Source organism: Heterodontus francisci, chromosome 31 (assembly GCF_036365525.1).
Source record: "Heterodontus francisci isolate sHetFra1 chromosome 31, sHetFra1.hap1, whole genome shotgun sequence".
NCBI lineage: Eukaryota > Metazoa > Chordata > Chondrichthyes > Heterodontiformes > Heterodontidae > Heterodontus > Heterodontus francisci.
The window spans coordinates 18398656-18416426 of NC_090401.1; the positions used below are offsets into that span (position 1 = coordinate 18398656).

The following is a 17771-nucleotide window of genomic DNA, read 5'->3' on the forward strand; positions in this document are numbered from 1 at the left end:
GTGGTCGCCAATATTGATGGATGGAGCATTTCTGACGTCCTGCCCCATGATGTTCGTTTTCTTGAGGCTGATGGTTAGGCCAAATTCATTGCAGGCAGACGCAAACCTGTCGATGAGACTCTGCAGGCACTCTTCAGTGTGAGATGTTAAAGCAGCATCGTCAGCAAAGAGGAGTTCTCTGATGGGGACTTTCCGTACTTTGGACTTCGCTCTTAGACGGGCAAGGTTGAACAACCTGCCCCCTGATCTTGACTTACTGCAGAGAAATTCACTATGGTGCGGGAGATTGCTGTCGTTAATAGAGTAGCTGGGCCCATCGAGGATGAATGGATCCTGTCTCTTTTGCAATTGACACAGCCAATTCTGTTCTTCAATACAGGCACCTCTGCTATGGTTGGGTTGCAGCTCAGCCACTTACAGTGCAAAGGAACTGGCATGAGGCCTGTCATGAGTTTCTTTGTGTTATTTTAAGCAACACAATGAGGTACATGGATTCCAGTTCCTTGAAGATCTCTAGAAAGTTATTAACAGCTAAACAAATACACACAATGTGGAGCAAACTATAGACAGAACCTTTGTCCAGGGTGTTACAGTGCAGAGTGACTATGGCTTCTAGTCACATGATGACATCCTGGTACTTAGCTCATTAGCATACTGAGTTCTTAAAGGTACATCACTCTTAAAGTGATCACACAATATTCCCTTTCTTTCCAAAGATAAGTATCGTACACTACAAGTAACGATGCACGAAATTGGATAATATCCAAACTAGTTATACAGGGATAGAGATTATAAAATTTACAAGTATAAAGATAAGGATTGTGAAATTTACTTAAGAGTCCATATAGCATTTCAGTGGTTTGACACGTCTACCAGATCTTGTTACAGTATAACCTTCTGGGGATGTGGATTTCACGCTTGGCTGTTCTTGGCTTGCAGACGTGTTGTCAATGTGTTGGTTGTTGTCCTGTTGTTCCATCACACCCTCATTGTCAGAGTGTGTTCTTTCGAGTCCACTGTGTGCAATTGGAGTATTGCACACTTCTCTGAATTGGCTTCCGTTCCTCCTCAATACTGCTCCTATAGATGTTGTAATCTCGGAGACCTAGGCTCACTGCATACTTAGGATACCTCTGCGGGTAACCATGTCCTCATTGTGGGGTGTATGACCCTGACCTTTTGTACTACGTGTAGCTGAGATAGTTCCACCCCTGCATGTTGGTCATGCACCATCTTCATTCTCCCTTGTTTTTCAAGCAGTGTCTCCTGTATCTCGGAGAACTTGGACAGATGATAGCTTGGCAGAATCATTCTCTCTTGTCTGCCAAACATGATCTCTGCTGGTGACGATAAGCCCATATCCATAGGTGTAGCTCTGAGGTGGAGCATGGCAACAGTAAAAACTTTTTTCATTGTCCTACACTTCAGAATAAGCAATTTAACTGTGAGAACCATTCACTCGTCAAGACCATTAGATCTAGGGTAATGTGGTGAGGACGTCACATGGTTTACACACCATTTGGCACACATATCTCTGACAGGTTTGCCCATATACTGTGGCCCATTGTCCGAAATGATTTCTTCAGGTGCAGCAAATAGACTGAATATGGCACTCAATGTGTCTGTGACAACTGTGCTTGAAGTGTCTTACCTGTGTGATAATTGTAAATTTGGAGAAATAATCAGTGACTAAGATAAAGTTTTCTCCATTCATGGTAAATAGGTCAATGGTGATTTTGGAACAAGGGACTGATGGAATCGCATGAGGATGTAGAGGTTCTTTGCATTGTTGTGGCTGGTGGCTCTGGCATGCCTTGCACATCTTCACTAACTTTTCGATGTCACTGTTGATCCCTGGCCAATAAACAGTGTCTCATGCCAGTTGTCTCATTTGCTCTATACCCATATGGCCTTGGTGAAGTTGTGACAAGATGTCTTGTTGGAAAGCTTTGGGCACAATCACATGTTTTCCTTTGAAGGTGACGCCTCTCGCAATACCAAGTTCATCTCTATAAAGCCAAAAACATTTGAGGGTTTCTGGCACCTTTTTTACCATGTCAAGTCAGCCTTCTATGATGACTCTCCACACTGCCTTCAGTTGCGGGTCATTGGCTGTTTCTGATTGTGGTTGGTCGCAATTGTGCTGACCAAAATGCAATAAATCGCTATTGAGCACATCTTCCACCTCGATGTCCGTGCTGTCTATTTGTAGATTCAGTGGAACTTCTTCACTCTTGTTCTGGTTTGGCAATCTGCTCAGCGTATCCGAGTTGACCATTTTGGTACCCGGTTTGTCGCAGACATCGAAGTCTTCACTAAGAGTCGCTGTAGTCAAGGTGATGTGCTTTGTCAATGGTTTGCGCCACATCATCTCCAGTGGTTTGTGGTTGGTTTCCACAGTAAACTGCTTACCGAATAGGTAGGTGTGGAACCTTGTGATCCCAAACACCAGAGCAAAATGCTCTATGTTTGAGTAATTGGATTGTACTGAAGATAACCTTTTGGATCTGAATGCACTTGTTTTGGCATCCTGCAGGATGCACGCTCCTAGCTCTTTCTGTGAGGTGTCAACTTCCAGGATTGTCGTCTTCCTTGGATCATAGTACTGCAGGGTGCAGGTTTCTGCTGACAATGCTTGTTTGAGGGACTCAAACATATACGGATGGTCCTCCAGCCATACATATGGTACATCGTTCTTTAAGAGCTCTCTCGGTGATGATGCCTTGTCAGTAAAATTTGGAATGTATGGTGCCAAGAAGTTGAAAAATTCAAGACATCTCTGTGGATCTTCTTTGTCTTGTGGAGTAGGTATATGCCTTACATCTTCAACTTTGCCTGGATCAGGACAGATTCTGCAACCTGAGTAGATAGAGCCAAAGAAATTGATCTGACTTACATTTACCTGGTACTTCGTGCTGTTAAAAATGAGCCCTTCATGATGAGCTACTGTTATCAGTGAGTGAAGATTTTGCTCATTCTCTTCTTTGGTTTTGCCCATTACCGCAATGTCATCGGCAATGCATATACATCCAGGCATGTTTTCTATAATTCTGTCCATGTGCTGCCGAAACAGATCTTGACTGACAGATAAGCTGAAGAGTAGTTTCTGGAAGCAATATCTTCCAAATGGTGTCCTCAAGATGGTGACTTCCTGAGATTCCTCAGCTCAGTGTACCGACCAATATCCATGTTTGGCATCCAACTTGGAGAAGAATTTGGCTCCTGTGAACTTGGAATTCAATTCCTCTTATGTTGGAATCTTGTGGGGGCATCTCTTTCAGGAGAGGTTTAGACCCCTCGGATCTAGACATACTCTGATTGCTCCATCCTTCTTCAGTATGCATGTAATTGAGCTGCACCAGTCTGTGTGATGGTGCACATGATGGATGATGCCATTGCGTTTCATGTCATCTAACTCGCGCTTAAGCTTTTCTTGTATGTGCACGCTGCACGTTCTGGGAGCGTCGATTGACAGAATTGCATCCTCTCTGAGGTGCAGCAAGGCATTGCCTTTGAAATCTCCTATGGCATCGAGCCTATGTGGGTACATTCATTGTAAGTCCTGAACTGACTCAATGCGAGTACCCTTGGTTTCTTCTTCTTCTTCTGTAATGGGTACCTTGGTGATCTCGTGGATAGTCATGATGTTGAGGTCTATAAATGGTTACTACTGGTCCTCTCATGTCTACCAGGTTAAATATTTGTGGTTTCCATGCTGACCTGCCATAGCTGCATTGCATTGTTAATGTACCACTGCAAGTGATGGGTGACCCATTGTATGCAGTTAAGTTTGCAGTTGTAGGTTGTATCATTAATTTCCAACATACTGATAATAGTTGGAAATGAGGGGTTATACAGAATCAATGCCTCTGGCTTATCTGAAGAGAACCAGAAAGATCCGGCAAAGATATGGAAAGTACTAGATAAGTAGCTTTGGGTAAGAGTGAATTTTAGAATTCATCACCTGGAATTGATGTCCTACAGGCAACAGCCACAGGAATCAATAGATCAGTTCATCAGCAGATGCCGTAGTATGGGCAATGAATGTGATTTTTCAGAAACAACCGGTACATATACTTTAGAATTCGGACTGGTAGGATATTTGCACTAGCTCCAGTGTCAATCTTGGTCCTGAGTTCTTTGGGCACATGATATTAATAGTAGCAAAAGCTTCCAGTTGTTTAACTTCATCAACACAATGTTTCAGGTTCACAATATGAAATACCTGCTCATCTTCTGGCTGAGAATTGCTTCACTCTGAGTCTTGTCTCAGGTCTGTTTTACTGTGGACTTTGTGTATCAACATGCATTTACACAGGTCTCTGGCACTCTCCGTGCTGCTGTTGCCACTCCTGTCTTCTGTTTGTTTGTCATAGAGTTATAGAGAGATACAGCACTGAAACAGGCCCTTTGGCCAACTGAGTCTGTGCCGACCATCAACCACCCATTTATACTAATCCTACATTAATTCCATATTCCCTACCACATTCCCACCTTCCTTCAATTCTCCTACCACCTACCTACACTAGGGGTAATTTACAATGGCCAATTTACCTATCAACCCGCAAGTCTTTGGCTGTGGGAGGAAACCGGGGCACCCGGCAGAAACCCATGCAGTCACAGGGAGAACTTGCAAACTCCGCACAGGCAGTATCCAGAATCAAACCTGGGTCACTGGAGCTGTAAGGCTGCGGTGCTAACCACTGCGCCACTGTGCCGCCCTTTGTGTCCTATTCTGACTTTTGGCTGCGTCTTTGGAGCCAGATTTCTTGCATAGGCAGTGCCATTTTGCATCACACACCTTGCAAGATCTTGAAATGCAGGACAACTTTATGGTGAGTGGGACAAACCACACTTACCACACAGCTTGTTTGCTTTTTGTGACCTGGTTATTGTGTCGATACTGTTGGCTGCCACTAGTGCTTGCAGATGCTGTTGATCAGCTACAATGGCTTTGTATTTCCTGCCATCTTCTCGCAGCCCATCAATGCCGTGACCTTTCTTTTTCCTTAAGAGGTCTTCTTGAAATGCTTCAATAGGTGTTGACAGCTCAGGTGTTGATTCGCTTTGACAGCTCAGTTTCTGAAAAATCACATTCATTGCCCTACTGATGAATTGATCTATTGATTCCTGTGGCTGTTGCCTGCAAGACATCAATTCCAGGTGACAAATTCTAAAATTCACTCTTACCCAAAGCTGATCATCTGGCACTTTCCATATTTTTGCGGGATCTTACTGGTGCTCTTCAGATAAGCCAGAGGTATTGATTCTGTACAAGCCCTCATTTCCAACTGCTGTCAGTATTTTCACAGCCTGCTTCTGTGGTTCTGCAACTGCTTGGTCTGTGAAGCATAACTGCATTCTTTGTTTAAAAAGTTCGAACTTGGATAGGATATCAATGGCCTTCCAGCTCATGCTGGGAAATTTGATATCCATCCTTCTGCTGTTATTTTGCTTTCTGCTCTATGTTTAACTTTGTTCAGCTTTGTGTGTGCCATCAGCACTGTGTTTTCTATTTGTGGCTTAAAGCCTGTTTGAAAACTTGTTCTATTAACTCTGCACTGTTCCCCCTTTAAGAAATTCTTTTTTCCAGGCTCGCTGCTTTGACAGGTGCAGCAGGTGCTTGACAGTATTCTCTGTTTTTTTTCTCTTTCAGAACTTTGCTTGTATGGGTACATAGCTGTTTGTTAGGCAGTTCAAGGGTTTTCCCCTTTGCTTTTTTTTGTTCGAGTTTATTTATCTTCTTCATGCTTGACTGGTTTAATTATTTTTTCAGCTTAACTGCTTTAATGAAGACTCTGCTGCGTTCGGGGTTTCCCACTCTTTCTTTTCACTATCAGACATTATTTTCAGTTCGCACTCTTCAGGTTTTTTTAACATCTTCAAAGGCTTTTCTTTTACTGGGATTTCTTGATCATCGGCACAATGACTCACCCGATTGCATGATCTACAGTCATGCTTCTGTTCTATGGAAATTTTCTCAGCCTTCTAAGGTATGTAGCTTTCTTTCACTCTATTCAGTTACTTGTTTAAAAGTGTCTTCACTTGTTGCTTCAAAGTTTTTCTTCTTTTTTCTGTACTGCTTTTAAATTTTGTTTACTATTTTACCCGTGGTCTTCAAGCTTATATCTCATCTTTTCACTACCGTTGCCAGCATATCATGACTTTCTTTGTGTTATCTTAAGCAACACAATGAGGTACATGGATTTCAGTTCCTTGAAGATCTCGAGAAGGTTTATTAACAGCTAAACTAATACACACAATACAGAGAAAACTGTAGACAGAACCTTTGTCCAGGGTGTTACAATGCAGAGTGATTATGGCTTCTAGTCATGTGACTACATCCTGGTACTTAGCTCATTAGCATATTGTGTTCTTAAAGTGACATCACTCTTAAAGCGATCATACAACAAGACCCACATAGACAACAACAACTGGCATTTATATCGTGCCTTTACAAGCATCCAAGCATCATCAAACAAACATTTGACATGGAGCCATATGAGGTGAGATTAGTGCAGATGACCAAAAGCTTGGTCAAAGAGGTAGGTTTTAAGGAGCATCTTAAAGGAGGAGAGAGAGGTAGAAAGGTGGAGAGATTAAGGGAGGAAATTCCAGAGCTTATACCGTGGCAATTGATGGCATGGTCATCAATGGTGGAGTGATAGAAATCAGGGATGCTCCAGAGGCCAGGAATGGCAGAGCACAGAGATCTCAGGGGGCTGGAAGAGATCACAGTTAGGGAGGGGATAAAGCCTTGAAGGGATTTGAAAACAAGGATGAGAATGTTAAAATCGAGGTGTTGCTTCACCATGAGTCAATATAGGTCAGCGAGCATAGGGAAGATGGGTGAGAGGAACTTGGTGCACTTTAGGACATGGGTAGCAGAGTTTTGAATGACTTCAAGTTTGCAAAGGGTTGAATTAGGGAGGCCTGCCAGGACTGCATTAGAATAGTCCAGTCTAGAGGTAACAAAAACATGGATGAGGGTTTTAGCAGCAGATAATCTGAGGCAACAGTGGAGTCAGGCGATGTTCCAGAGGTACAAATAGCAGTCTTAGTGATTGTGTATTTTTTGGGGGACAAGGAAATCAACGTTGGGGAGAGTGTGGCATTTAGCAAATCATCAACTGCAAAAGTGCTATGATGAATCAAAAGCCAAAGGCTAGATAGTTGACCTCACTGCTGTGTGTTTTAACAATGTGTGAAAACATCAGCTGGTGGGATGTGTGAATGGCAGAGGGTAATGGGTAGAGGATAGCAAGCAGAAGGTAGCAGGTAGTGGGAAGAGGACAGAGGGCAGAGCATAGCAGATACCAGCAGCTCCGCCTGCTAAGACATCAATTGCACCAGTTATTCTCAACTCTAAAGTTCAGTTTGGCTGGTCAACAGGTATTAGTTTATGATAAAAGCCCGACAGATTGAAGAAGTACATCTCAAACAAGCAATGCACAGGCAGGAAACCAAAAACACTGCATAATATGTGGGCATACTCAAGTTCTGTTAGCGAATGTGTGAACCAGTAATATGTGTCAAAAATCCCCACCAACACCCCTCATCTACAGCAACAGTAACTGCTCCAGTTTTGTGAAACCAACCCTCTCTACTTCTGACCTGATATTTTAAATTAACCGTTGCACAGAAGGGACTTTATCTATCTCTCTCCTTTGTTCTCTCTCTCTCTCATGGACTGTCTCTCTTGTGTCCTCAACAAGGTTACCAACCCTTCACGATTGTCCTGGCATCATCACGAATTGAGGATTAATCTGCTGCGAGCAACCCTGAGAGAAAACTCATAGGACGTTATTATAATTGTTTGCTTTTTTCATTTTCTTAGAAAACTTACTATTAGTTATAAAAATATTGGAACTGGGGAAAAGGGCTGCTTGACTGACAATTAAGGTTCATCTAATTGGATAACAAAGAGTCTATTCACTTTCCAGTTGGCAGGGGGAAGGCAGTGCGCCACAAGGATGGACATGTTGGGTGACCAATATTGGGAGTGTGGGCGAGGGACAGTTGGAGGTGGGCGGTCACGTGATGAAACTTCCGACCTTCCGCTCACTCTCGTTCTGTTCAATGCATTGGCTGTATCTCCCTTTCTCTGACTCAGAATGCTTCTGTCTCCTTGACCTCCTGTCTGTTGGTTCCGACCATCTTCCTGCTCTTTTTGAGTGCTTTTCTCACTTTCTGTTTTTCCTATTCCATTCTCAGTTTTTTCCTTTCAGTGATTCTCAATGTATTTGCCTTTCCTGTAAAACTGTAACTGTATCATAGGACAAATGTTTCACACATTCCTATGAAATTCTACTGTGTGCTCTTTTAATGGCGTTGTTAATCCATTGAGATTAAACGGGTTACCACATACATTATAACTGAAGATGGATGGGTATTACATAAACATGTTAAACGTTTATCCCTAATATTGCCTAAGTTTCTAAGTTTCTCTCTCGATTTCTGTGAAAATCCTTTTAGAGTTACAGAGTCATTATGACACAGAAGGAGGCAATTTTGCCCTTTGGTCCATACCGGCTCCTTGTAGAGCAGTTCAATCAGTCCCATTTCACAGCTCTATCCCTGTAGCCCTGCAAGTTTATTTCCCTCAAATGCCCATCCAATTTCCTTTTGAAATCATTCATTATCTCCGCTTTCACCACCCTCGTAGTCAGCGAGTTGCAGCTCATTACCACTCACTGAGTAAAAAGTTCTTCCTCACATCAACCTGCATCTCTTGTCCAAAATCTTAAATTTGTGCCCACTAGTCCTTGTACCATCTTTGTGTACCTTATCTAAATCTGCCTTAATCTTGTACACCTCTGTCAGATCTCTCCTCAATCTCCTTTGCTCCAAGAAGATCAACCCCAGCTTCTCCAACCTAACCTTGTAACTAAAATCCCTCATCCCTGGAACCATGCTGGTGAATCTCCTCTGCACCCTCTCATGGACCCTCACATCCTTCCTAAAGTGTGGTGACTAAAACTGGACACAATTCTCTAATTGTTGTCTAATCAGAGCTTTATAAAGGTCAGCAAAACTTCCCTGCTTTTGTACTCAATACCTGTATTTATAAAACCCAAGATCACATATGCTTTGTTAACTACTCTCTTAATATGTCCAGCCACCTTCAAAGATCTATGCACATGAACCGCCAGGTCCCTCTGTCCCTGTACACTCTTTAGAACTGTGCCATTTAGTCTGTACTGCCTCTTCCTATCCTGTCTGTCAAAATGTATCAACTCACACTTCCCTGTATTAAATTCCATCTGCCACTTGTCTGCCCATTCTGCTAGCCTACCTATGTCCTGTTGCAGTCGATTGGTATAATCCTTACTGTCCAAGTTTGGTATTATCAGCAAATTTTGAAATTTGACTCTATATTCCAATATACAAGTCATTGATATATATCAAAATAAGTAGTGGTCTTAGCACTGAGCATTGGGAACACCACTGTCTACCATCCTCCAGTCTGAAAAACAATCATTAACACAACTTGCAGTTTTCTGTCCTTAAGCCAATTTTTTATCCAATGTGACACTGACCCTTCTAGTCCATGTGCCTCAACCAGCCTCTTATATGGTACTTTGTCAAATTATTTCTTAAAATCCATATAAACAAAACCCATTGTTTTCCCTCCATCAACCTTCTCTGTTACTTCATCAAAAAATTAAATTCGATTACTCAAGCACGATCTGCCTTTTACAAACCCATGCTGACCATCTTGCAGTTACTAGGAATGTCCTTACACTCTTGAATAAGGGTATTACATTTTCCACTCTCCAATCCTCTGTCACCTCCCCTGTATCTAGGGAAGATTGGAAGATTATGGCAAGCCTTTCTGCCATCTCCACTCCCCACTTCCTTTCCCAACCTAGGATGCAAGCCATCTGGACCAGGTGATTTATCCATTCTAAGCATAGCCTTTCCAGTATAACCTTCTTATCAATTTTCACCCCATCCATTACCTCTACCCTCTCCACTTCTACCGATATTCTGTCAGCATTATCTTCCTTAGTAAACACCAATATAAACTACTCATTATTTATTCCAGCCTTACCCTGTGCCTCTAAGCATATATCACCCTCTTTGTCCCTAACAGTACCCACCCCGCCTCTTACAACCTGCTTACTATTTACATGCAGGTAGAAGGTTTTTGGTTCCCTTTTGTGTTAACTACCATTCTCTTTTCATATTCTCTCTTTGCCAGTCTCATTTTTCTCTTCATTTCCCCTCTCAACTTATTGTATTTGGCCTGGTCCTTGCTTGAAAAATTCACCTGACATGCATTATACCCACTCTTTTTTGTTTCATCATACTTTATATCTCCCTTGTCATCCAAGGACCCCCGGATTTTGTTCCCTTAACTTCTGCCCTTGTTGGAATGTACCTGGCCTGTACCTGAAACATCTCCTCCTTAAAGATCACCCATTGTTCTGTTACAGTTTTTCTTTTCAGTCTTTGATTCCAGTTTACTCTGGCTAGATCCCCTCTCCCTCCATTGTAGTTAGCCCGCTTTCAATTTAGTAGTTCTACTTTAGATTGTTCCTTGCTCTTCTCCATTACTAATCTCAATCTTATGATACAATGATCTCTCTTACCCAAGTGCCCCCCGACAGACACTTGATCCACTTGGCCCACCTCATTTCCCCAGCACTAGATCCAGCAAAGCCTCCTTCCTAGTTGGAACAAGAACATACTGGTCAAGGAGGTTCTCCTGAACACATTTCAGAAATTCCTCCCCCTCCTTACCCTTTACACGAACATTATCCCAATCAATAGTTGGGTAATTAAAATCTTCCGATACCACCACTCTATAATTTTTGCACATCACTGTAATTTCCCTGCAAATTTGTTCCTCTATCTCTTTCTCACTATTTGGAAGCCTATAGAATAGCCACAGTTGCGTGATTATATCCTTTTTGCTTCTCTAAACAAATGGATTCTGTCTTTGCCCTCTCAAGGATATCCTTAACACTACTATGTCTTCCCTAATCAGTATTGCCACTCCTTTTTTTCCTTCCCTATCTTTTCTGAACACTTTGTATCCTTGAATATTAAGCGCCCAGTCCTCACCATTTTTAAGCTACGTGCCTGTTATTGCCACTACGTCCCACATGGCTATCTGTGCTTGTAGCTCACCACTCTTAATCACCACACTTTGTGTGTTTACATGCGCGCATTCTAAACCTGTCTTTTTATTCCTCATAATACTTCTTAGTCTGCTCCTATCTAATATGGTGCTCCTTCCTTCCATAGTACTATTCAATGGTTTCACTCCTTTATGCACCTTATTCCTCTTTTCTACTTCTATAAGCTGGTGCCCATCCCCCTGCCATTTTAGTTTAAACCCTCCCCAAACTCACTAGTGAATCTCCCTGCGAGGACATTGGTCCCAGTCCTGTTGCGATGCAACCTGTCCTTTTTGAATAGGTGCCTCCTGCCACAGAATTGTCCCAATGTCCCAAGAAGCTGAAGCCCTCTCTCCTGTACCATGTGTCAAGCCTCGCATTGATCCTCCCTATCATCCTATTTCTACTCCCGTTAGTGTGTGGCACTGGGAGTAATCCAGACAGTACTACCTTTGAGGTCCTACTTTTCTATCTACAGTGTCTGTTGTGGTTTGGTGGTATCACTTTCACATCTAAGTCAGAAGGCTATGGGTTCAAATCCCACTCCAGAGTCTTGAGCACATAATCTAGGCTGACACTCCAGTGCAATACTGAAGGAGTGCTGCACTGTTGGAGGTACCGTCTTGCAACTGAGACATTGGGTGGGTTGTGATCCCGACGTCGGCCTAAATTTTGGATCAGGGACCCAGAATTAGCGGTGGCAGGACGTTGGACACCATCATCCTGGAGGCGACCAATTAAGAAGCCGACTCCAGGATCCCCCTCCAATTAGGGATGGCAGTCGGGTTCCAACAGGAAGCCTGTTCAGCGAGGCCTCTGGGTAGAGTTGCTGGCCTCCCTTTCAGTGTAGGTGCTGCTGAGAGGCCAGCAGCATGAGCTCAGTGGCACCATGGAAAACAGCAGCTGCCATTGTAGAAGTGACATCAGTCTCCTTGAAGTGGCTACAATGACATGCCTTCTGCTTGGGGAGAGCTGAGCACTGCTATTTAATGACTGCAACTAAATTAAAGGCCTTCCATGTGTCGGGGCTCAGGACTTGCAGCTGTGAAGCTGCCTCCATTCCATTGCCAGGCTCCTGACACAGCAGGGGCCCGTGCACCAGCTTATAGAAGTAGAAAAGAGGAATAAGGTGCATAAAGGAGTGAAACCATTGAATAGTACTAGGGAAGGAAGCAGTACCATATTAGATAGGAGCAGACTAAGAAGTATTATGAGGAATAAAAAGACAGGTTAAGAATGCACGCATGTAAACACACAAAGTGTGGTGATTAAGATTGGTGAGCTACAAGCACAGAAAAATTGCAAACCTATTCCACAATAGGGGCGAATTGCCCCATTAAGTGCCCTATTGGTGACCTGCCACTGCTGGGTGGGTTGTCGCTCCTCATTGCCCCCCTGCCTCCAAAACCACCTCCACGGGCTGGGGAAATTCGCCCACTGAACTGAGGCCTCACCTACCTTGCTGTTTGTGGGAGGTTGCTGTGGGCAAACTGGTTCCCTGTTTTCAATATTCACAAAAGTGACTAAAATTGAAAAGTATTTCACTGGTATCAAAGCACTTTGGGATGACTTGATATTGTGTAAAGTGTTATATAAATGCAAATCTAAATTTCTTTATCTGTCCAATTGTGTGTTTTAATATTTTCCCTTCATTCTAATCTGCTGCTATTTCTCCCTCTCACTTTGCATCTATATCTGTCTGATGTTCTTTCTCTCTCCCTCTTTCTGTGCTCTTGTCTTTCTGTTTCTCCCTCTCTCACTCACTGCCTCCTTTCTCTTGCAGATGAGAAGAAAGAACCCAAGAATGAGTGGTCAGAAGCTGCAGTGAAGCCCAACACAATGCCTCTCAAAAAGGTGCCACCTCCTGTAAAAGTGAAGCCGGTGTTGGCGAACCTGCCGAATAAGTAAGAGAAATGATGTGATGTTTACACCCAGGGTAGTGCTGTCTGCACCATTTCCCTTTCCATTACTACTCCAGTTGTCTCTGTTAAATTAATGTTATTTCTGAATAATGGCAATTGCCCCTTGGAAAACGTAAAACAATTGGCATTGGCTGGGCATTGTAAGATATAACCTGGGACATATGAGAAACTTCTATTCTCATTCTAATAGGTGTACAACAGGACATCATAATTGGGAGTCTGGGACAAAATGAACCTTTATGTCCGGACAAGTCCAGCCATCTTTTTAGACATCATTTATGTATTTTTAACTTTTCTTGCCCACTTTCTTCGGTTTCACAGCTCAATTCTCTCATCAGTGTGGCTACTTTCCTCATTGCACAGCTAACTTTGGTAGCACTCCCTCTCACATTTCTCCATCGATCAGTATGGTACTGACTAGCAATTCGCCACCTCCATTGTGGTCACTCACATACCATAATTCTTTTGGCACACTGGCTTGCTACCTTTTGCTTGAGATCCAAGTTAATGGTGTTGAGTCTGAAATGGAGTCTAGGGATTATAGGGACCAAAGGGTTTAAGGGCATTGCTCAAGAATCCATAAGGTTACTGAGGTCATTTGACACAAGGCTCCATCAGCAGCCATGGCATCCTCCCAGAGGAAAAGGCAGACCAGAAGAGGAGGGGAAACCAACCAGCTACAGTGACCTATCCATAGGCAGTCAAGGACAATGATTTCAATGAATCAGATCTCTAGTTAGGTAGGTTACTGGTACCACCCTCTGTAGATTGCTCCAACTACTAACCACACATGGCCCCAGGAACCAGTGTACTCTACAAGGACCAGGTAAATTATACATTGGATCAAAGTTTTTAAGATATTATGGGGAACAGATAGGGAGAAACTATTTCTATTGGTTGTCCAGTCTTGTCCAGGACTAGGGGGCATAGTCTAGACCTTTCAGGAGTGAAAATAGGAAACACTTAAATAAATAAATGCTGGCCTAGCCAGCGATGCCCATATCCCGTGAAAAAATAAAAAAAACTTCTACACACAAAGATAGAAGTTTGGAACTCTCTTCCACAAAAGGCAGTTGATGCTAAATCCACTGTTAATTTTAAAACAGAGATTGATAGATTTTTGTTAACCAAAAGTATTAAGAGATATGAGGCAAATGTGGGTATATGAAGTTAGGTCGCAGATCAGTCATGATCTCATTGAATGGTGGAACAGGCTCGAGGGGATAAGTGTTCCTATTTTTCTATCAGGTGCTAATCTGGGAAAGAGAAGTGGTTTGTGGTGCGACTAGTCAGTCCTGATCTGAGCTGTGAGGTGCTTCCTGTGATGCACACTCTCTTGCAAACCAAGTGCAATCCAAATGAACGTGTGCTTCAGAAAGTGCGTGTTTCTATGTAAACTGACCCATTGCTGCTGGTCTGGCCCCTGAGGTGTGCCTATGGAAAAAGCAGAGGTTTGTGGTGAGATTGGTTAGTCCAGCCTCCTGGACCTTATCTGTTGCTTCTAGGGTTTGGGCGTACACGTTGACAACTGTGGCATGTGGTTCCCGGGTTAGGGTGAGCCGGAGGGTCATGAGACGATCGTTTAATTCCAAGGCGGTTTGCTGAAGCAGTAGCCTATTTCATTTTTTATGGCGAAGCCAACCCCATGGAGTCGGTGCTCTTCTTCTGGTTTACCTTTTGCTAGACCCAGGCGGGAGCAATGCACTGTCAATTCAGTCCCATTACTCCACAGGTCATAGCATATGATTAAAGTTTCCCACCTACTGGAAAATAACCAAATTAAACACTTCATTAACCACCCAGAATAAAACGCAGCAAACCAGCTATCTTTAAACAACAACAAATTAACTATTTATTAATAAACTAAATCTTAAACAATATTGAGATAAATCTACGTCTAAAGACTTTATAACTTCTTATTCCTCCTAACCCTCATACACACACACATATATTCAAAAACCAATGGTTAAGTGGTTCAAAAATGATGTTTTAAATTAGAGCTGTTTCTTCAGAATGATTAAATAGCTGGTTGTAAGTCCTGGTGATTTATGTTCCTGGTTCAGTGAGGTGTCCCAGAGTCAAATAGTCATATGCCACTCGAAGTCTCCAGGCGAATTTAAGGAACCGTCTATAATGGATAGGTGTTCAACGCACTTCGGCTGCAGCAGGCATCACCCAGATCTTTCAACAAGGAGTATAGCAACAGGTCTATTTGGATTTTTAAATTGGCAGTCTATCAGTAGAAACTTTACTGAGAATTCCCAAACTCCCAGAAACACAAAAAGCAACAGAAAGTCACTCCAGAGGCAGAGACTTATTAGTGATTGGAAGTAAAATGGAATTTGCTACCTCCAACAATGCAAAGGTTCCTTCTCAGGGCTTTTTTCTTCTTCTGTTGAACACAGCCTATAGGCCAATGCAGATTTTCTGCTGAGAGAGACAAAATCCTTCCTTCATGTAGAGCATGCTTCGCTGGACTACCACATCAAACCAGTTCTAGCCAGTCTTTACCCACAGTCAACTGATACAATACAACATGTGGCCTCTTTCTCATCTGCTGGTACCTAGGAAACAGACTTGTTGCTTGCACGCACTGTGCACAGAGAATATAAAAGCTTCTCTCAGTCTTATAGGTACACAGCCCCCCTTAGTTTTTAAATAGAGGAAAAAAAATTCCCATGACACTTTCCAGAAGAAGGTGTCTCCAACACCTTGACCCTTGAGCTGGCCTTCTCCTGCCTGCCGTGTCTCGCTCAGGGCAGCGATATCAATGTTGTAGTGGTGGAGTTCTCGGGTTAGGATAGGCCACCGGTGGAGATGGAGCTCCCGCTGAAATTCTAAAATACAGCAGAGAGGTACTCTTGACACAAATACATGGTCTCAGCTCCCTCATCTGAAAGGAGGAGAGCATGCCAGGGGATCTCCGAGACGCCATAATTGTGACCATCTTCAAAAAAGGTGACAAGACTGACTGCGGTAAATACAGAGGGGTATCCCTGCTGTCCACCACAGAGAAGGTCATCGCAAGAGTCCTTCTCAACTGCCTCTGCCTCATGGCTGAAGAACACCTACCAGAATCACAATGTGGATTCCGTCCATCAAGAGGCACAGTGGATATGATCTTCACAGCAAGACAACTCCAAGAAAAATGTAGGGAGCAGCAAAAACCTTTATACGTGACCTTCTTTGACCTCACAAAGGCCTTCGACTGTATCAAGCAGAAGGGATTATGGAACATCCTCCTTAAATTTGACTGCCTGGAGAAGTTTGTCGCTATCCTCCGCCTGCTGCACGACGACATGCAAGCTGTAATCCTTGCCAGCAGATCAGCCACTGACCCAATCCAAGTGCAAACTGGGGTCAAGCAAGGCTGTGTCATCGTGCCAATGCTCTTTTCCATCTTCCTCGCTGCAACACTCCACCTCATCTCCATGAAGCTCCCTGAGGGAGTAGATCTATTCTACAGGATGAGCGGGAAACTATTTAACCTATATCACCACCAGTCCAAAACCAAGGTCACTCCAAGCTCTGTCATCAAGCTGCAGTACGCTGACGACACTTGAGTATGCATACGCTCAGAGGCTGAGCTTCAAACCCTCGTTGATGCATTCACAGAGGTGTATGAAAGATTGGGCCTTAAGCTAATCATCAAAAGACAAAGGTCCTCTACCAGCCTGCTCCCGCAGCGCAACACTGCCCCGACTATCAAGATCCACTGCGAACCAGTGGACAATGTGGATCACTTGTGGATTAATGGGATACAGAGTGGAGGTACAGTAGGGGGTGGTGCACAGCCAAATATAGAAAAGAAACTAAGTCAGTCTGGAAGGCAGAGCAAATAATAAACCTGTTAAGGCACAAGCGTATAATGCAAGGCCGGATTGCATCTATTTTAACACAAGGAGTCTTACAAGTAAGGCAGATGAATTGAGGGCATTGCTTAACATGTGGGAATATGATATCATTGCAATCACAGAGACATGGTTGAAGGAAGGGCAGGTCTGGCAGCTCAATATTCCAGGGTATAGAATCTTCAGGCGTGACGGAGTGGGGGAGGGGGTGTAAAAGAGGAGGTGGCATTGCATTATTGATCAAGGAGTCAATTACTACAGTAAGGAGGGATGATATATTTTATAGAGAAATACAGCACTGAAGCAGGTCCTTCGGCCCACCGAGTCTGCGCTGACCATCAATCAGCCATTTATACTAATCCTACATGAATCCCATTTTCCCTACCACATCCCCACCATTCTCCTACCACCTACCTACACGAGGGGCATTTTATAATGGCCAGTTTAACCTTTCAACCTGCAAGTCGTTGGCTGTGGGAGGAAACCGGAGCACCTGGTGGAAACCCACACAGTCACAGGGAGAACTTGCAAACTCTGCACAGGCAATACCCAGAAGCGAACCCAGGTCACTGGAGCTGCGAGGCTGTGGTGCTAACCACTGCGCCACTGTGACTTCCCATACCTCCTCTCAGCAAGGGAGCCTCCTCTCAGCAAGGTCAGACATCAACAATGAAACTCAGCACCGCCTCCAGTGTGCCAGCGCAGCCCGTAAGCAGCAGGTAGTCAATTTACTTAATTAGGGGTCTATTAAGGCCTATTGTTGGAGGCTGACTGGAGGCAGCCTCATGGCAACAGACTGGAGAGCCAGCACTCCAGACAGGCTTACAGGCCTCCCTGACTTCAGCTACAGCTGCAGGCCGCGCTTTAGAGGG

At 43.6% G+C, this 17771-nt stretch overlaps 1 protein-coding gene across 5 annotated transcripts in view; it reads left to right on the forward strand.

The window, feature by feature from the left end:
- sh3d21 (SH3 domain containing 21) overlaps positions 1 to 17771 on the forward strand; it is a 64361-nt gene that overhangs the window by 31506 nt on the left and 15084 nt on the right. For all 5 annotated transcript variants that reach the window (XM_068011133.1, XM_068011132.1, XM_068011135.1 and 2 more), the window contains exon 10: positions 12910 to 13030. In XM_068011133.1, the coding sequence (XP_067867234.1) occupies positions 12910 to 13030 (121 nt within the window). The remainder of the gene's footprint in view (positions 1 to 12909; positions 13031 to 17771) is intronic.